Here is a 20,059-nt window from a genome sequence, read left to right as displayed (position 1 = left end):
AGGAATTAAGCCCAACGCATTCACCCATCGCAAAACCTCCTCTGGTGCAAACGGGCTGCCCTGACTTTCCAAAGCCATAATTTCCTTGCCCCTTCCCATGCGCTGGAGGGGAGACTCGTGGGTGTGAGCCCCACCCCAGCCCCACCGTAGGACCGCCAGGGCTTCTAGCCCTTGCAGGGCAGCACCATGCCTTTCTCTTGCTCTGGGCCCCCACCTGCTGGAGACACCATGCTGGATCGTCTGGGGCTAGCACACCTCCGCGCAGCACGATGGGTGTGGGCAGGGTCCCAGTGACTCAGGAGCTCAGAGGTATTTCCCTGCGGTGAGCGCTCGGGCACGCCGTGCATGAGGTGCTTTTGCCTTGCAGGCATGGCTGACGCCCCCCTCTCCTCTCACTCCCTGCGGTCCTGCCTGGGTGCACCCCCAGTTGGAGTTTGCAGGGGATGAGGGGTGGGTTAGTGGACACCAACCAGTCTCCTTTTGGGACCAGGATCCCCAGTGGGCTGCGGGTCCTTCCTCATCTGCTCCCCTCCTGCTCTGGCCCATTTCCTCACCCTCGGCTCATGCTCCAGCTCCTACCTTTGGGGCTGGGTTCCCACCTCGCACCGTGCTTCCCAATTGCTGCTGCCAGGATTTGCGCCTGGCCCTACAGCCTGGCAGGGAGCAAGAGCCAGGGGATGCCCGCAGAGCCGCAGGAGGGAGCCCGGGAACAGCATGGGAGCCTGGCTGACACCCTCCGTCAGGCAGGCCTTTGAAACCTCCCCGGGGGGGCTGGATGGGAATTGGGAGGCCGGATGCTGGGGGCACCTTGGAAGACCTCAGGTTCATTCAAAACGAAGCTGAGGCCCCGAAACGGCCCTTCCAGAGGAGCAGCCGGGATATTTAGTGAAGTATTTGCGTGTGCTAGGGAAATCTTGATGTGCAAACACTGCATGTGCAGATATTGGGCGCTTTGCCCTGTGTCCACCCCTCTTTGCTAGTGCTGCCCTCCCTCCAAGTGCTCTTTCTGCTTAGGGCGATGTTTGGCTGCTCCATTCCCCTCCCTGTTGATGCCGTTCTCGCTGTGTCCTTGCTGCGGTGCTGATGCCAGAGCTGGGCTCCTCTGCCATAAGATTTCCTCCTGTTTGCACTGTTAAGTAGCGGCTGGGCTGAGCCATGCCCCACATGTACTAACTCATGAATCCCAGCTAAACCTTTGGCAGTCACCTTCCTTTTCCCACTCCCCTGCCCTTTCTTGCTCCTGCAGAGATGGGCAGAAAGGGCAGCTTTGCGGTTAATCACTGCAGTGGGATTCATCCAGCTTTTGGCTTAGGCCTGAGACAGCTTTTCCTCCCCGTGCCTCAGTTATCCATCCATCCCACCCTTCTTTCCACGCTCCCCAGCCTGTCCCAGAGCCACGCCAGAGCCTGAGTCCTAAAACTGAGGTTTTTTTCCTCAAGACAATGGTCCTTTCTCATAAACTGCCTACAGAGAGTCCCCACTGCAGCTGGGGCGCAGCACGCATCCGTACCCAGATCAGCGGAGAAGAAAAGCCAAAAAGCAGCAAATTTTAAAAATGACAAATGCTCTTTATTGGACCATACGGTAAGGTAGGTCTGAAAGTGAAGAGGCTGTAGCCATGAGAACAAGGAGTTAGAAATCAGTGTGGCAATTCATATACACAGAAAGCAATAACCTTTCCCACAGGTGCCTGAGAAAACAGAAGGGGCTGGAAAAATCTTTACTTGCAGACAAAACATTTGGAGGTTGTAACACATGGCAGAGGCTTTTAGGGCATCTTGGAGCTATTTTCGTTGCTGAGGACCCAGGACTGTGGTTTCACAAGGCTGTCACCCTCATTTTAGGACGAATGAAACAAATGTGCATGGCCAAGCGCAGCTGTCCCCGTTCAGCAAAGTGCTTCCACTTAGCTTTAAATGCGTGACTCCACGGGGGAACAAGGGAAGAGCAAGGACTGTGCTGAAAGAGGGCCACCACCGGCGTCCACGACGGCTCTCCAAAGCCCTGTCAGTGACCTGTTACAACCTATGCTTTAGCCAAAGGTGCTCCAGCTTCTCGCGGTGGGGTCCTGGTCTCCCCCCGCTGCCCCAAAGGTGGAGGGTGAAGGACGGAGGAAAGAGAGGGTCTAGCACAGCTATTTACACCATTGATTTTGTAGGGCAGCACTTGCTTTCAGAAGGCAGGAAACACGTTGTCAGCCGTGCGGGGGGCCCCGTGCTTGCCATCCTTATCTGATGGTCTTTTTGCTAGTGGTGGTCTTGGAAACGATCCTCACGCTGCCTCCTGTGCTGGAGCTGATGCCTCGGCCGCTCCCGGAGCTGAAGGTGCTGCCTCCGCCGTAGCTGAGCCCCCCACTGAACCCTCCGCTCCCGCCTCCGAAGCCGCCGCTGCCGCTGGTGCTGCTCATGCTGTAGCTGCCGCCACCGCCTCCCATGCCGAGACCTCCACCCATGCCCAGGCAGCTGCCGCCGCCGCCGTAGCCCATCCCACTCGAGCTGCTGACCACGGCTGCAGAGAGACACGGTGCACACCCGCTTTAGGGTCCTGCTGTCTGCCCAAGGTGGGGGGAACTGCACCACCCCTGCAGCGGAGGGGGGAGCGAGCAGGGGTGGAAGGGGGGGGGAGATACTTACAGACGCTCACAGCTCCGACTCCCTCTCCGGCAAGCCTGTCGGGAAAGGGGAAAGTAAGTGATAATGCCAAAGCACAGACAAGATACAACATTAGCCACTGGGGCCATCTAATTAGACTTTTGTGGCCTTCAGTAGGGACTATCCTGTGGTGGGGTATGTCTGCATCACACATGAAAGGTGATACTGCTCGTTTTTCTTAGTGCATCAGATTCCAAGAGCTGCAGAAACTCACCTTTTCCTAGAAAGCTCGCCATTTAAAGTATCCCTCTCTTTGCCCTTGTTTTACATCTTGGTGCTCCAGCCCGTTGGGGTGAGCTGTCTCTTTGAGCCCAAGGAGATGCGCCCTGCTCTGAAGAGCAGCATACAACAGGTCCATGTGCTTGTCCTCACCTGCTCTCCTCTCCCTCCAGCAGCTTCCTGTAGGTCGCGATCTCGATGTCCAGGGCCAGCTTGACGTTCATGAGCTCCTGGTACTCACGGAGCTGCCGGGCCAGGTCGGCCTTAGCCTTCTGCAGAGCATCCTCCAGCTCGGCCAGTTTGGCCTTGGCATCCTTGAGGGCCAGCTCCCCGCGCTCCTCTGCTTCAGCAATGGCTGCTTGGAGGTTGGCACACTAAAAGCAAGGGAAACAGACAGTTGTTTAACTTGGGCTACCCCAAACTGCTCTTCTGAGTATTGCTGTGGTATTGTAGGTACTGGCTCCCAGCACGGCACTGAGAGCTCCTGATGGGCCATTGGGAAGGTGCCATAGGGTGGGTAACTGGGGAGCTGCGGCCATAATCCTGTCCCCCAAGAAAAGGAGAGATATCTACATCTCTTTGCTTTGCTACGCACCTTTTCTGGGGTGGCTTAGTAGCTAACAACTTGCTTCCCCAGCAAGAAAGCGGCTATCACAGCACATCCTTGCACTGAGGGACCTTCTCTGGTGGGCAGAGACAGAGATGGCCATGCCCTCTTTACTGCAGGGGAGGAAGCCTGGCCTTCCAGCCCTGCTCCAACGCCAGGAGCTGGCTCTTCCTGCTGTGCCTGGCCACCATCACTTCCTACCTGCCCTCAACCATGCAGCAGCTGCTCTGCAGGAGCATCCCCTCCTACCTGTTTCTTCACGCTCTCGATCTCGTTCCGCAGCCTCTGGACTACTCGGTTGATCTCCGAAATTTCTATCTTGGTGTTACGCAGGTCGTCACCGTGCCGCCCAGCGGAGACCTGGAGTTCCTCATACTGATATGTAGAAAGGAGGAGAGCGCTGGTTAGGCACGACGGGGCTCAGGGAAGGGTGAGGGGACTTCAGGGCACAAAGCGCAGGTCTGGTTGCAGGTTAAGGGTGCGGGACAACATTCCTCTGAGCAACCTGCTCATGGAATAACAGCATTTGCCCTTAGTTATCAATATATGCTAAGGCAGCAGCTGTTGCATTGCACAGAGCATCTGTGGCTTGTCACCTACTGTTAAGAACCTGGAAGAGAAAGAGGAGTGCTCTGTGTCTAAGGCCAGATCTACCAGTGACTCCTTGTGAGCCCAGGGTCAAGGCATTTAAGCATCTTGTCCCTTGGTTTCACCACAAGGAATATAGGGCTGGTCAAGAGTAGCAGTCCACAAGCGAACACTGGGGATCTGTATGCAAGAGACTATTGCAACACACATAGAAAATTAATTAATCTCTGGTGTAACGCTGTAATTCTTCCTGCCTCCCATCAGCTAGGGTGATGCCATGTGAATCGCAGAAATCAGTCTGTCATTTTGGTTACCCACCTTGTTTTGGTACCAAGCCTCGGCCTCAGCCCGGCTCCGGTTGGCGATGTCCTCGTACTGTGCTTTGACCTCTGCAATGATGCTGTTGAGGTCTAAGTTACGGTTGTTGTCCATGGACAGCACCACAGAGGTGTCGGATACTTGCTGCTGCATCTGAGACAATTCCTGCAGAATATGCAAAAAATTAAGTTAATGGTCTGGTATCTGGGGTGGAAACCATGCAGGCAAGAGGTGGCTTGTGAACCTTATCCACCAAGCCATCTCCTTGCATTTCCCCCTGCTCTGTCGTTAACTATCTACCCTTTTTTATTGTATGCCTGCACTATAATTTCAAAAAGGCAGTGACTACCTTCTCTTTTACTGCTGTACAGCACTGAGCATGGTGGCTGGAGCTCCGGGGCATGGAGAGCTGTACAGCAGGGAGCTGTGGAGGGTGCTATCGTGGGGAGAGCTGACTGCTTACCGCTTCGTAGAGAGCTCTCAGGAAGTTAATTTCATCTGCCAGTGCATCTGCTTTGGCCTGCAGCTCGACCTTGTTCATGTAAGCACCATCGACGTCCTAAAGAAAAGAAAACCAAAGACTTCTGATGAAACCACAAGCCAAAGGGGCTTCAGGACACCAGTGGGACCATCCCTCTGCTTCCAGGTCTGTTATTCTTTAGGCTTGTTTTTATATTGCTATGATCAAGGTTTGGTTTGTTGGTTTTTTTTTAAATCTAATATTGGACATTTATTGTGAGCTAGAACCAGGTTTCTGGGCAGAAGGCAAAGCTCTGACTCATGGGGATGTGACCCAAGACAGAGTTGAACTGAGCCACAAGAGGCCGGATGGTTTGCAACTGCAACCAGAGGAGCTATCTTGAGAAAACAGGGCAGCTCCATTGGCACGGAGAAGGTTATGCCCATTCGTGGCCTCAGGAGGGCCCAGCCCATGCTTACTCCTAGATGTGCCAACATCATAGCCTGACCCAACCACGAGGTTGGAGGACCCCAGCTCCCATCAGCTTTGCTTGAGCTCTGTGCATGCTGAGTTAATTTCGTTGTCTGTGCCATAACTCCCACTTCACTCACCTTCTTGAGGACCACGAACTCGTTCTCTGCACCAGTGCGCCGGTTGATCTCATCTTCATATCTGTTAGGATAAAAGAGTGAGAGGGTTTTGGTGGAAAAGAAGAGCAAAGCCAGCATGGGAAGCGGAGATGGGACCACTCCAGTCCCAAATCATTAGTTGTGGCTCTCCGATGTATTCCTTACTCCCACCTGTTTACAGTCCAGAGCAGAGCAAATGATTACTGACTCTGAGCCTAGAAGACTCCCTGGTGTGAGTAGTCCCAGCTAAAATTAATAGATTTTAATCACTGCTCTTAAAGTCAAGCTCATACATAAATGTGTGCAGGATCAGAGCCCGTTTCAGTAGGAAGTAGGAGGAGGTATTCTTGGTGACCTTTGCCCAAAGCAAAGTTATGCAAAAGGCTTTCAATGAAGGTGCATTGCAATACCTACAAATATATAATAATGTAACAAGTTGATATTTGATATTATAATAATGTTAATGGCTCCGAATAACCCGCTGCAGCATTTAATTAAAAAAAGTCTGTGATTCTTTAGCCGTGGTTGTGCAAGAGCAGATCATTATGCCTCCGACTATGTTTCTGTGGAACTTTTTATGGCTCTGAGCAACATCCTTTCATCAGATAATCAGGGCAGGGCTTCGTTAGAAAGTAGACAAAACATGTAGGCTGTTGAGGCAAAGACCTGGATTTTAAAGGCAGGTTCGTGCCAGTCCTCTAACTAATATTGGCAGAGGTATCCCTGCAAATGGATCTCCGAGCGGACATGGGGAGAAGTGGAAATTAGCCAGTGGACTGGGAACCAACTCTAGACTTGAAATAAAATGTGTTCTCTTTCGCAGGCAGTAGCTCCAAAATCCAGACAATGTCATTTGTCATTTTTGGTCTGATCAATATTTCTAAAAGCCTATAATACATATCAAGACCTGAAATGCACCCAAATACAACATACCAGAAGCTATGTCAGCCCGTCCTCTCAGCTGTAAGTGCCATCTCCCTGTCCCCCCCCAAAAAAATCTGTCTCTTCACATGCTTAACTATCTAATATAAACATATTTCAGGCCTCCAGGGTGTTTTTCTCAAATTTGCACTTGGCCAGATCTGGTTGAATAAGGGAGAGATTGTTCTCACCAGGCTACAGCCAACTAAAGATAAACAGCCTCGCCTAAAAAAACCACCTGAATGTCCCTTATAGTCAGCAGACACCGACTGGCATGTCTTTAAAATGATTCATCCCACCTCCGCTGGACACCTTATCTCAGGATGGGATTAATTGCGCCCCAGAGAATTGTTTTCTTTGGCAACGGTCAGAGAAAATAGCTGAGCATCTTTCACGTGATCGGAGCTGAGAGAGGCTGAGCGCACGCGGGTCGCCTGGAGCCCTCTGGAAGGGCTGGGATTTCCTTTGCAAAAAGAGAAATGAGGGATTTTGGATCTGGCAGTTTATGGCTATGTTTCATTCCCTTTTTGCATGTCCATTATACTCATGAGTTACGCATTTTTCTGTCTCCGGGTGTATTGTTTTGGGAGACACAAGGCATCAGACTGTGACCTCTGTTACACCGGAGCAGCTTCCCACGGGTGCCTGAATTCTGTGCTAAATGCTGATCCTGCACGTAAGAAATCTGACATAACTAGAGGTAATTCTGAGATTAATTTTTGCTTTTATATGTTCTTTTTGCAAACTGGAAGAGGAACCCAGTGCAAACACAAGGTGTGCACCAGCAAGCATGAACCGCCTATCCTGATTTTCCCATCTGTTAATCATCTATGCTAGAGAGCATGATTTCTTACTTGTTCTTAAAGTCTTCCACCATGTCCTGCATGTTCCTCAGTTCAGAGTCCAACCGTCCCCTCTCTCCCATAAGACTGTCTAGCTGCCGTCTGAGGTTGTTGATGTAGGCTTCAAAAAGGGGCTCAAGGGATTTCCTGGTGACTGTGTTACCCTGCTCTTGCAGGAGGCTCCACTTGGTCTCCAGCACTTTGTTCTGCTGCTCCAAAAAGCGCACCTGGGGAGAGACAAGAACAGGCACATGCTGAAGCCCATGTGAACAACACACAAAAAAAACCACTGCCAGGAAAAGGAGGGATCATTCAACACAGAAAGAAAAGGTCAAGAGATGCTGGGACATTTGGGGAGAAATTATTCAGATCTTCCTAATTTAGGGCACTGGATTCTCGAAAGTATCAAAAGCAGCTAAGATGTTTAGCGAGATTTTTCAAGAACTATTAAGCAGGCTAAACACACATATTTGCAAATGTAGGTGTTTCTCCCCCAACAGGATGCTCAGCCCACCTTACTGGTTTAAGTTGGTGTTATCCCATTGAGATGTGTAGAGCTTTCCCATTTTACAACCAGTAGAAGATCCATCCAGCCCTTGGGATGTTTTTCACAGGGAGGAGGGGGATTTACTTTTTCAATAAAATAAGGTGCTGAAAAACTCATCCTTGCAAAGAGGAAACATAAGACAGTTCTTAGTTTTCGGCCAAAGCCACACTGTTTGTCGGCTGGGATTAGTTCAGGTAAGCCCCCAAATCCAAAGGGAGTTTCTTCCTGTTGTTCTTTCCCAAGGCAACTGATAATATGCATGGTTGATGTTTAAGACCAAACTCTCACCTTGTCGATGAAGGAGGCAAATTTGTTGTTGAGGGTCTTGATCTGCTCCCGCTCCTGTGTTCGCACCTTCTGGATTTCCGGGTCGATATCCAGCTTGAGGGGTGCCAGGAGGCTCTGGTTGACAGTCACTTCTTGGATGCCACCAGGTGGGCAAACAGGGAACCCGGCACCACCTCGACCACCAAATCCGGGCCCTCCCAGCCCAAGTCCACTGCCCAGCCCATAGCCGCCACCACCACCAGCTCCTAAGCCAAAACCAGCACCTGCTCCACCACCATAGCCAAGACCAAAGCCAGCTCCTCCACCAAAGCCGTATCCACCACCGGCTCCACTCCGTAGACCTCCACCGACTGAGCTGTAGGAAATTCTTTTGCTTCCACCTAGGTTATAGAGACTTCTGCTGCCAAAGCCACCACCAGCTCCGAAGCTTCCTCCACCTCCGGCTCTTCCTCCTCCAACTCTGGAGACAGAGACGGAGCTAAAACTGCTTCTGGTACCACCGCCACCTCCTACGATAGCAGAGCCTGAGCTAAAGCCCCTCATGCCCCCTCCAGTAGATGGTCTGAAAGAGATCCGACTCATGGTGGCTTGTTCAATTGGAAATGCAAAGAGCAGGAGAGGGGAAAAAAAAAAAGGCTGGTGAATAAAAGCTGCGCAGCAGGAAAAGAGCAGAGGGCAATGGAGACAGAAACCCCTGTGATGGGAGAGCTTGGGAGCGTCCTCTTTTATCTGCTTGGAAAACTTGGCATGAGAATTCAGAACTTGACGTGCCTTGCAGCAACTTGCCTTGTCAAACACACCTAGGCTACAGCGAGGCGCTGAAAAATGCATTGTTTGCAGGCAAGAAAGTAACGGAGTGAGGGAGCTCCCCCCTCTACCAAAGCCTGCTGCTCTGAGTCATGAAATTAGAATTGAACGGGACGACTCACTGAGATCTGTGCTCAGGAGCAGGATGCAACACGATTCTCCCAAGACCCTGGGAGCCGGTTTTCCTTAGGCGAGCCAAGGGCTCACTCTGAGTAAGGTTCCTTTCGCTGAAGCTTTTGCAAAGTGAAGTTTAGGGTTTAAAATGTTGCACAGCAAAAAGGGCAGCATAAATAGGGGCTTTTCTGAGGCTGCCAGCTGTGGGACTGGACGTGTATGTCCTGTTATTGGCTTGGGAAAGGTGGGGCTGAAGGTGGTTCTACTTATCGGTGCAGCTCTTTTGATTTTTTTCAGAAAAGGGATCTAAACGATCAGGGGCTTGCAGAGAATAGCTGAGTGGAAGTTGTCTTGTGGTTGTATTTTCTGGGATCTTACCAAAAAAATCATCTCCCCTCACTGCAGGGGAAACTGAGAAATTAGGTAGCATGGCTTTCAAAGGCAGCAAGTAAATCCCTTTTCCAAAATAACTTCAAGTTACATTAAAGGGTACTACGAGACTTATAAAATAGTTATTAAAAAGATGCTTGAAATGATTGCTCTTCTTTTGAATCTCCTTGTCAGGCTCAGGGTTCAAAAGCTCCCTGTGAAGTGGTATTTTTATCACTTCTTTTCCACCCCCTGTATTTAACCAGCAGTTTCCTCATTATTGCTGGCTCGCCAAGATGTTCTGTGAAGGGGAATTCACCCGCTTTTCTTCCAGCTCTCTCCCACCCCCTCCTTCACTTTGCTGAGATCATTCAGCCCCTGAGGAAGATTTTTCTAAAATAGCCTTTGCCTCTTGATCTTGGGCTCTCAGCTGAACCCTTGCCCAGTAGCTTCAGTCCTCCCGGTGAGGCTGGGTTGTGCTTTAGGACGGTGTAAAGGCAGGAGAGCTGGGGATCTCTTCTCTTGTGTCCACGAAGAGCTAGACACAGGTTACAAGAGAAGATATCCCCTCCCTCCCACACAAAATACGTCTGCAAACTGGACTCTGCCCAGCCACATCCTTGGGCTGTGAGCACTGCCCACCTCGCTCCTGTTATATGTCAGACAAAATAATAGTGCAAGGCAGAGCGATGAAACCCCGAGCAGCTAAATCACAAAGATTCTCGAAATCGGCTACGTGAGCAATAAGTACAGGAGCTTAATCCAAAATGAGCAGCTTAAGGGTATCTGCTGCATCTCATAGCTTGTTTCTGTTGACGTGTTTCCAACTGCCGTTTTCTCTGTCTGGGAACTTGAAGGAACCTGAGCAGAAGGGGAGTTTGGTTTTGTTTTGTTTTTTGGTGGTTTTTTTTTTTCTCATTGCAATCAGAAAAAGCCAGTGCTCACAACTATCATCTCCTGCAAGCACTCCTGTCACTGCTTATTGCCAATAGCATGAGTCACCAGCACCCGCAGCGCCTTCGGGCGAGCTATCGGAAAGCCGATCCTTGGACGGGCTGTTGCAAGGCACCCTTCCGCTGAAAGGGAGACGGCTGGGCGGTAGCAAGGGGGTGCTCTCGCCTCGGGAGTGGAGACGTGGGAACCTCCTGGGTGCTGGAAACGCAGTTTCGCAGGGAAAACTGCACCCACGCTCACACATCCAGAAGCAACAAACCCCCATTTCACAGGTGATGCACAGTGGCAGGTAATCTAAATAATAACACCACTGGGGTTATGCTGATATTGAAAATAAATAAATTCTATTACAAGCATGGCAGATGTATGGAGATTTGCTTTCCTAAGCCTGCAGATGTGAATTGGCACATGTGTGCTGGATCCTGTGGATGGGGGCCAGGCAGGGAGCCTGCCTTTGACTTCCAAAGAGCTATGCAAAGTCACACCTGGGAACCAGAGCACAGGCTGCAAATGTTTTAATTAAAGCAAAGAGAAAGGATTCATGTTGAAGACAGTCATTACCTCCCCAGCTCTTCTAGGAAAGCCTGTTGCTGCAGACAACGGTAATTAAGTGGAATATTACAAAGGATTTGGAAGAGTAAATCAAATTATTGTTTAGGCACCAAAACAAGGAAAATTCTTGTAGTATCTCTCAGTCCCACACAGTTTCCTTGCTTGGCTTCTGTCACGCACGTGCACTGTCCTCCTGAAGCTGCTCTGGGTCGCAGGTGGGCTGTTTGCCCCCGCAGATGGGAAGGTTGCCTGCAGGGAGGATGTCAATTTGGGAGGCAGGATTTGCTGCAGAGGGGTTGCCCGGAGGGTGAGGGCCCCGCTGGGGGTGCCGGGTGGGCTGGGGATGCAGAGCAAAGGGAGGAGGAACGGGGCCAGCTGCGATGTTTGCAGGAGCTCAGCTGCCTGTGAGCACCGCTTTTGGACTCTGTTATTTGCTTGTTTTTCAGCGCAGGCTGGAAGAAAGACATTCAAAACTTGTAAGGTTAGTTAAGGTTAGCTGTATTAATTCCTCACACCCGTGCTGTGTAATTCGGCGTTCACACAGGCAAGTACAGAAATCGAGGTGACTCAGAGTTTATTTTTAACCTTCACTAATTTTTGGCCTGTCTGCAACATCCTCTGTGACAGCAGGGACCGAAGAGTTGGGTTTTGTCCCTGGACTTTGGTCTTTCTTACTGCGGCTCCTTTGATTTTCTGGGTGAAGGGAGATTTGATGCTCCCGTGTTTCGGTGCATCTGGGTTTCAGTGAGGTTTTGCTGAAGCAGTTGTGAGCGTCTGCTGGAAACCCGCTGGGCTGGCGTGTACTTGCTTGCTCTTTCCCATTTGCTGCGCTGAGTTATGTAAAGGATGTTGAGAGGTCAGGGAAGAGCGAAGAGTCTGACTCTTTGAAATGCAATAAGGTGTGAGTGTTTGTCTGAGGCGATTTTCCCCCCTATTTTATTCTCCTTTTGCAATGACGGCTGACCAAAATACCTGCATTGGTGAGTTGCTCTGCTCCAGCTCACTGAAACCCATCCTCAATCTAGATTACCCTGATAAAATCCTCCCCCAGAGCCCTGTATATGCTTCACTTTGCTATGTCTTTTTAAGAGAGCAAAAATTAAATACTGGGGTTTTGCCCAAGCTAGCAGAGCTGTGCAAAACCCTCCTTTCCGTGGAAGAAAGGCTTTTGGATTAACCCCAATCATATTAAGAAATGAACCATGATTTTTTTTTTTTTGGTCACTTAATGGATAAACCCCCACCCTCCTCCTCTTCCTCTTTTCTCCAATTCTTCAATTTGTTTTGCGACAACTGATTTCAAACTTTTCATTATAATTTTATCAGAATTTTGAAACTTTTCCCCCAAAGTAAAGCAAAAGCCCCCTCCAGCTCACTCTGCTGAAGGTTGTGAGTATTTCATGCTACTGGTTCTGTTTTAGAATAAAAAGATGTAGGAACAAATAAATTACAATCCAGTTTTATTGGACACGTTCCAAAAAGAGAGAGGGAGGAAAACACAGCATCATATCACTATCATTGAAGTATAAAAAGCTGCAATTTTCTTTTTTAATGGTGTGTTCACAAAAATAAAAAGACGAGGTGGAAGGCTAGAGGGGTAAATTCCATCAGAAAGGGGAAAGTAGAGTTTGGGCACTGGTGTGCCTTTGGGCTCCTGCTCCTGATTGCCTCATTTTCCATGTGCTGGGCTGAAACCTGCCTGCACTTTTCAGTTTCCCAAATGTCTTTCTTTTGGCAGAGAAACCCACACACAGAGGAGATGCTGAAATACCCCCAGGAGCAGTGTGGACATGGCCCTTCAGGCACTTTTTTTCAGTGCAACTTTCCCTATCTCAGACTTTTACCTTGACTGCTGCTACCGAGACAGTGGGGAAAGTCAGCGAGACTTGGACTGTTGGGTGATTTTGGTGTTACTTAAGCCATTCCCACAAAACCTAGCATGAGACAGGACAGCAACCCAATTTAACTGCAAACACTGATCTTGCTTTTGAAGAACTCTCTGCCTCAGTTATTATTTAGAATTTAAAAATCCTATACTTTAGAGAAGAATACTTTTCCACATGCTTTGGATCAGTCACTGGTGGCTCCTCTGACAAGATGCACGCACCAGATTATGTGTAAGGTGCCACTATGGGCAAACTTTCATTTAAGAAGAGAAAGGACAGCAATGTGAGAGTAGTTTGGCCTGCCTTTTAGATAAGCTTGTTGCAAGTTGAATCCGCATCCCTGTGGGTGGAACTTTCCAGATGGAGGTATCTCAGATTGCTTTCCTAATATTACGCTCTGAACCCCTGGCCAGGCTCGTGTGCCTGACTTCACACAGCACATCTGGAAGAAATATGTTTTTTGAAGCTCAGCTGTGAGTGGGGAAAAAAAGGATTTTCCATCGCACTCGAGTGACTCAGAAGTGACTCCTAACGGGCTCTGTGCTCCCATAATAAGGGATATTTTAAGAGGGGCCCCACGCTTGCAAACTACTGCCTGGGATCTTTCAGCAACCTCCTGGGGTATTTCTACATAGCAGAAAAATAACCCACATCTCTGATAAAGATGAGTTGCTTAACTTGAAGGAGCAAGTTTGGTTCATCCCAGCAGTGAAGACAAAGCAGGCTGGACTGAAGCCAAGTTCCCAGCCCATCCCTGGGCTTCTGTGGGCCAGAACTGAGCTAAAAACCCATGTTACTGCATCTTCACTGCTATTTGATAGGTCTTATAGCCAGACACAGCTAGCTTACAGCTAGCCACAATTACAAACAAGCTGCTCAGCCTCATTAAAAGCAAACAAAAAAAAAACCCAATTCCCCATTCAGAAAATCAATTAGGCCCGTGTTTTCCTTTTAATCCTTTTTCAGGTACTTTGAGAGATCGGGTTAGCACGTGCTCTGCTGCTTTTCTTGAACTGTGATCCAAATGCTGAAGAACTACGGTGCGAGGAGCCAGGACAGAGGTGGGTGGAGGGGATGGTGGTATGCAGGAGCGATACAGGAGTAATGCAGGAGCAATGTGGGAGCGATGGTTTTGGAGAGGGTCTGGTGTTGGTTTTACTCGGTCTGTGTAGCATTCTTCAGGCTTTGGCTTTTTATGCTCTTTTTGCTGGAGGAGGTTTTGGAGACGATTTTCACACCTGAGTTGGTGCCTTTTGCACTTCCAGAGCTGAAATTCCCTCCACCAGTGCTCAGACCACTGCCAACACCTCCTCCGTAGCCAAGACGGCTTGCAGTGCCGAGACCACTGCCTCCTCCAAATCCACCTCCAAGACCACCACCACCCCCGAGTCCAAGTCCTCCTCCACTTCCAAAGCTGTAGCCTCCACCGCTGCCGCCTCCTCCAAGACCAAAACCGCTTCCGCCGCCTCCTCCAAGACCAAAACCGCTTCCGCCGCCTCCTCCAAGACCAAAACCGCTTCCGCCGCCTCCTCCAAGACCAAAACCGCTTCCGCCACCTCCTCCGCTTAGGCTTGGTCCACCAAATCCTCCTCCTAACCCAGCTCCACCAGCTATGCCAGAGCTGGAGCTGATGACAGCTGGAAGAAAAAACGACCAGAGGGTTGGACGTCTGCTTGGCAATCACCCAGTTCCAGAAAGCACCGTCATCAGGACCTGGACCTACAGGACTTAAACCCAACCCTGTGCAAGCCGCTAATGCTGGTGGTAGGCTCTGAAAACCTTATATTGGGCAAAACCTCCCTTTTCCCAAGGTTTCTCACAGCCTCTGCTCCCAGCGGGCCCAAAGCAAGACAAGCACTGTGGTACTTACAGTAGCTGATGGGGTTGAGTCCCTCTCCGCTCAGCCTGTTGGAGGGCAGGTAAAGGGGAGGTTAGAGCAAAATGGAGACAGGTAGGGGGACCAACTGCTGGCAGGGGCAAAGCGATAGTCGCTGTTATTCCCACAGGCATTTTGCTCCCACCTGCTCTCCTCGCCCTCCAGCAGCTTCCTGTAGGTCGCTATCTCAATGTCCAGGGCCAGCTTGACGTTCATGAGCTCCTGGTACTCGCGGAGCTGCCGAGCCATATCAGCTTTGGCTTTCTGCAGGGCATCTTCCAGGTCAATCATCTTTGCCTTGGCATCTTTGAGGGCCAGCTCCCCACGCTCCTCGGAGTCTCCAATGGCTGTCTGCAGGGTGGCACACTGCAAGAGGAGGGATTGGGACTCCTAAATGCTGCTTTTCTTTTTGGGTAAGAGTCACCCAAGGAAGAAAACAATTCTGGTTGGGGTGTTAATGAAAAAAGTTATGAGTGAGGTCATTCACCCATAGCTAACATTGCTGGAGTTTAAATGCCAGCCTGGCAAGTTAAATTTAGTACGTGTTACAGCATGGTACCCTTTTCAGGAGGGAATTCAACACGTTTAATGAGGTACATCACACTCTGTGGCTACTGAAGTCCCCGATCAGCAAAGCAGAGCTGTGGTGCTAAGGGACCACAGAATGTGGCTCCACGGGCTCCTTTTGCCATTACTACCTGGTTCCTCGTGTTCTCTATCTCTGACCGGATCCTCTGGATCAGCCGGTTGAGCTCAGAGATTTCCCCCTTTGTGTTGCGCAGGTCATCCCCATGCTTCCCAGCCGCGGCCTGCAGTTCCTCAAACTGAGATTCAGAAGGAAGAGTAAACCATCTGAGATGTCCAGGTGGACAAGATGTGGCTCAAACAGCCTCATATAGGGACAGCAGTAATTTTCCCCAGAAATGCATCCATGGCATCTATGGGTCTGTTCACCTTGGTTTGGTACCAAGCCTCCGCCTCAGCCCGGCTCCTGTTAGCAATGTCTTCATACTGAGCTTTGACTTCAGCTATGATGCTGCTGAGGTCCAGGTCCCGGTTGTTGTCCATTGACAGAATGACAGCAGTGTCGGACACTTGTGCACTGAGCTGAGCCAGCTCCTGCAAGGAAGCACACAGGATCCCGGGCCAGCTGCACTTACCTTTTCAAATGCCATGAATGATGGCAGTCGCTGTCCAGGGGGTGACAACAGGACAGAAATCAGGGGAGGAGGGTGTCTGTACCGCATCATAGAGGGCTCGGAGGAAACTGAGTTCATCAGTCAGGGCATCCACCTTGGCCTCCAGCTCCACCTTGTTCATGTAAGCAGCATCCACATCCTGGAAAAGAGCAACCATGGGGACACCTACAGCACCTGGTACCTCTTCTTTAGCTCAGTCAAGAAGTGGCCAAGCCTGAAGATGAGGCTTGTCCCTTTCACTGCTGCAGTGGTGCTGCCTAGCTGGAGAAGCTGTGCTTGGCACATGTGCCTGGAAAGAGCACCAAAAGGACATCTCTTGGCCAAAAGGAGTGCTGGGTGTAACTTTGTTAGTGGATAAGGAGAGGGGTGCAGGCCATTTGGCCTTGGTACCTGGGGTTCCCAGCACTGCTGACCATCTTTGATTCTACATGGTCTGTTTTGCCCAGGCAACCATGTGTGTATGTTGTGGGACAGGAGTGGGACAAGAATTCACTTCCATCCTCCAACCCCCTCCATTCCTTTCCCCCAAAACCACAATCCGAATGACAGCTTTTAAAGGATGAGGAGGCAGCTCCATGAGATCACTCATCCTGTAGGACTCTAGCAGCCTGTGCAATGGTTAGGGTTAGCTCAGCATCTGTAACATCTCCTGTCTCACCCACCTTCTTCAGCAGCACAAATTCATTCTCCGCTGCTGTGCGTCGGTTGATTTCCTCTTCGTATCTGCAGGGATAAAGGGGAAGACATGCTGGATCATACCTTGGTAAGCAGGACAGTTGTACAGGTAGGACTGCAAGGTTTATCTGGGCTGGGTATGGCGTTTCCAAATCAACATCCTGGAAAATGCCCGGGTCTGATTTGTGACAATCCCATTTCTCAAAAGGTTGAAATGACATTTCAACATAATGCAGGTGGAACAAGGAGGGTACAGCTTTTTTAGATTATTTTCCTTTGCAAGTGTCATGACAAGTTGTTGTGTCCTGGCTGAACCTGTGTTTTCTGATTGGAAAAATGTCGATGGACCACCTTTCTGCTGCTGTCGAGGAAGGCAGGGGTTCTGCAGGGAGAGATACCTCACAGGAGTGGTATATTAGAGGGAGATTAGTTAGGTACCATATTACGGGCTAGAGCACAGAGTGGAGATACGTTTTTTTTCCCTTTCCTGTAGAAAGTTTGATGAATATCTCAGGCTAAATGTTTGACTTTCAGAAAGCTAAATTTAAGTGAGATTAATACTACTGCCTAATGCTAAGCTGAACCATTTGCATCCCATTTCACCCCAGGGTGCCTGGATGTGCCACTAACAGGCACTCACTTGTTCTTGAAATCCTCAACGAGGTCTTGCATGTTCTTCAGCTCCCCGTCCATGCGGCCTCTCTCGTTGAGCAGGCTGGCCAGCTGCCGTTTCAAGTTGTTGATGTAAGCCTCAAACAGGGGGTCCAGGTTGTTTTTGCCTGAGTTGGTTTTTTGACCCTGGTCCTGCAGGAGGGTCCATTTGGTCTCCAGCACCTTGTTCTGCTGCTCCAGGAAGCGAACCTGAGCATTGGGAAGCAGAAGAGGCTTAGCAGAAGATACCTGTGAGCACGCTGATGGCCAATAATCAGTAACTGGCACTGATGCATAGCACAAACCAAGGAAATCCCAAACCAAGAGTATTAAATCCAGCTGTGAATACCCTCCAGATTATCTAGGGCTATGTTAGCCCATCCAGTAGCTAAGCAAATCTGCCCTCCGTGGACAGTTCTGTTTAGAGACAATTTAATTTAGCAAGCCAATGAGCAATCATTAGAAAATGTGGGTTCAGCTCTTTCATCACTTGCTTTCTTTAACATCCTTTGGTTTTTCTTTCTTTGTAAGAGATATTTATCTTCCTTCATTAAAGCTAAGATCTGAGTACTACAGGTTAAAAGACAAGTACTTAATTGCCTTTCCTTTTGCTCATATACACTACATATTTACCCAAAGCCAAGGAAGGACTTAAGTTGAGTCAATATGAAAAGGACTTCAGCTTGCGGGCAATAAAGCAATAAGGACTAACACGTCTGCTGTGGTTCCCCACAGAGAGAGCTGGGTTAAGTGGCTAGATCTGGACCTGAAACTGGCTTACTCCATTTGAGCTAATATATCTTATTTCTCAGGCACAAAACCTGGATGTAGTCCTCTTATTACTAGTTTCTAGTCTAGTTTTCTGCCTTGTAACTGTTTAGAAGAATGTTCTTTTTTGATTACTTTAATGAAGACATGCAAATAGGAAATATGTGATAGACTGTAGATCTATGAAGCTGTATTTTTGTAGCTACAAGACTGTCTCACTCCCTCTCTGTCATGATTCCACAGCACTTGATGAAGTCTCACCTTGTCAATGAAAGAAGCAAACTTGTTGTTGAGGGTCTTGATTTGCTCCTTCTCATCTTTTCGCACCTGATGGATGTTTGGATCTATCTCCAGGTTCAGTGGTGCCAGGAGACTCTGATTGACAGTCACTTCTTGGATTGTACCGACTCCAGGTGGGCCACCACCAAATCCCACTGGGTTCCTGCCACCACCCAGCCCTCCACTGAATCCTCCCAGCCCCCCTACTCCACCAAAGCCAAACCCTCCACCACCTCCCTGTCCACCACCAAAGCCAAGCCCACCAGCACCTCCACCAAAGCCATATCCACCACCTCCACCACCGAGACCAAGTCCAAGACTGCCACCAGCTCCGCCACCACCACCGCCACCTCCCAGGCCAGAGCCACCGCCAGCTCCACTCCCAAAAGCAGCTCGGAAGCTGCTTCCAACACCGATGGATATCCTCTTGCTACCACCAAGGCTGTAGAGGCTCCTGCTGCCAAAACCGCCACCACCACCGCCACCTCCTCCAATGAGCCTTCCAAAACCACCTCCACCTCCTCCAGGTCGTGCCACAGACATCGAACTAAAGCCAGCCCTGTTGCCGCTTGGAATAATAGCTGAGGCAGTGCTGTAAGATCTGCCGCCACCGCCCGCTCTCATGCTGGAAGTTTGCCGGTTCATTGCAGCAGGAGATAACAGCCCGGCACTGGCGAGAAGCAGCAAACAGAGAGTGTGGCTCTCTGATGGAAGGGAGTGTGGGATGCCCTTTTTATCCCTCTGGGGATCTGGGCTTGGTTGCATGGAAGTCCAGTGATCAATTTAGTGCCTTCATGGTTTTGACGTGCCAGGCAGCCAGCTGTCGTATGAAACTTGTTAAATACTGATTGCACTCAAACACACCTATTGGAGCTGGTGTGAATCTGCTCAGCTAGAACAGTTATCTAACTCCCTGATTTTTGGCAAGGAGAGCTCAGCCTTAGTGCAAAGCCTCTGTATGCTTGCAGAGATGTATTATTTTATTCCCTTGCTGTGAAGCAAAAGAAAAGAAACAGAAAGGAGTGAAAAAGAGGAATGGCTACCCAGGTACCCCTATGCTACTTATAAGATGCAGTAGATCAGTACAGAGCTTCGTGGAGAGTCCTCTGAATTAACTTGAGTGAAAGGCAGTGAGACTAAAATGGCTAAATCTGAACATAAAATTTTCATGGGGCTTCTTTGCCTGAAGGCAAAGTGCGGGTGTGATGTTCATGAAGCCTGACGTCTCATTCAGGGCTCTAATTTATCCAGTCTGCCTGTTCTCATTAGTCAGGCAGAGACTGTCTTTTTGAGCTGACTCGGTACCTAGCACAAAGAGATCCTGATCCATGATTTTCCTCTGAGACACTATATGTAAATGTCACCTCAAATTTTGGCCATTTAGGATTAGGTATTTAGTCTATAGCAGGTTTCCTAGGCTTCCTTTCTAGAGATATTGGCACCTCCAGAGGACAACTCCATCCCACCCAGAGGTTGCCATTGCAATGTCTCCAGCCAACTTACGATGCGATCAATACATTTTCATCTTGATCTAAAAAGGATTTCAATGAAAGAGGCAGGTTTTCTGAAAAACACTTTGCGGAACTGTATTATTTGCATGCTAACATTAAGATGTAATCAGTCTTGACTTTCTAGCTCTTTACAGCTGTGATTTCTTTTACAGACCTTTGAACCTTCCCGTTCAAAATGTTGCCAAAAGGAAAGATTTAACCAGCATGAAAAATACTCCCACAAATTCTCATTATTTTACTTCCTGGAGTCCTTGGGAAAAAGAGCAAATTCAATAGGGTGTGGTGACATTTTCTGGCATCTTGGACTTTGTGGAATGGCAATGTTTAGAGTATTTTATTCTTTGTATT

At 49.4% G+C, this 20,059-nt stretch overlaps 2 protein-coding genes across 2 annotated transcripts; both read right to left on the bottom strand.

Moving 5' to 3' along the window:
- Positions 1-1,555: 1,555 nt before the first annotated feature.
- On the bottom strand, positions 1,556-8,929 carry LOC140644381 (keratin, type II cytoskeletal cochleal-like). Its single transcript, XM_072847178.1, has 9 exons — positions 8,071-8,929; positions 7,248-7,462; positions 5,455-5,515; positions 4,847-4,942; positions 4,384-4,548; positions 3,727-3,852; positions 3,024-3,244; positions 2,634-2,668; positions 1,556-2,508 (listed from the first exon to the last, which is right to left on the bottom strand). The coding sequence occupies exons 1-9, from the start codon at positions 8,899-8,901 to the stop codon at positions 2,228-2,230; spliced, it is 2,031 nt and encodes a 676-aa protein (XP_072703279.1). The 5' UTR covers positions 8,902-8,929; the 3' UTR covers positions 1,556-2,227.
- A 4,978-nt stretch (positions 8,930-13,907) lies between these two features.
- LOC140644382 (keratin, type II cytoskeletal cochleal-like) lies at positions 13,908-18,845 on the bottom strand. The gene is made up of 9 exons (XM_072847179.1): positions 18,183-18,845; positions 17,143-17,363; positions 16,490-16,550; positions 15,871-15,966; positions 15,583-15,747; positions 15,327-15,452; positions 14,774-14,994; positions 14,623-14,657; positions 13,908-14,389 (listed from the first exon to the last, which is right to left on the bottom strand). The coding sequence occupies exons 1-9, from the start codon at positions 18,843-18,845 to the stop codon at positions 13,908-13,910; spliced, it is 2,070 nt and encodes a 689-aa protein (XP_072703280.1).
- Between the last annotated feature and the right edge of the window lie 1,214 nt (positions 18,846-20,059).

The sequence above is a fragment of the Ciconia boyciana genome, chromosome 27, assembly GCF_034638445.1.
Source record: "Ciconia boyciana chromosome 27, ASM3463844v1, whole genome shotgun sequence".
In the NCBI taxonomy this organism is placed as follows: Eukaryota; Metazoa; Chordata; class Aves; order Ciconiiformes; family Ciconiidae; genus Ciconia; species Ciconia boyciana.
The sequence above is the reverse complement of the archived record's forward strand: the minus strand, read 5'-3'. Positions and strand labels throughout refer to the sequence as shown.

What these genes read in the sequence shown, in the direction of transcription:
- LOC140644382 (XM_072847179.1), bottom strand. Translation starts at nt 18,845, where the DNA reads ATGAACCGGCAAACTTCCAGCATGAGAGCGGGCGGTGGCGGCAGATCT. An exon ending in TTGCTTCTTTCATTGACAAG is followed by an intron (nt 17,364 to 18,182) that starts GTGAGACTTCAT and finishes CCCAATGCTCAG; the next exon opens with GTTCGCTTCCTGGAGCAGCA. An exon ending in TAGAGAACACGAGGAACCAG is followed by an intron (nt 14,995 to 15,326) that starts GTAGTAATGGCA and finishes CTCCTCTTGCAG; the next exon opens with TGTGCCACCCTGCAGACAGC.
- LOC140644381 (XM_072847178.1), bottom strand. Translation starts at nt 8,901, where the DNA reads ATGCATTTTTCAGCGCCTCGCTGTAGCCTAGGTGTGTTTGACAAGGCA. An exon ending in TTGCCTCCTTCATCGACAAG is followed by an intron (nt 7,463 to 8,070) that starts GTGAGAGTTTGG and finishes GTCTCTCCCCAG; the next exon opens with GTGCGCTTTTTGGAGCAGCA. An exon ending in CTGGAGGGAGAGGAGAGCAG is followed by an intron (nt 2,669 to 3,023) that starts GTGAGGACAAGC and finishes CTTTCCCGACAG; the next exon opens with GCTTGCCGGAGAGGGAGTCG.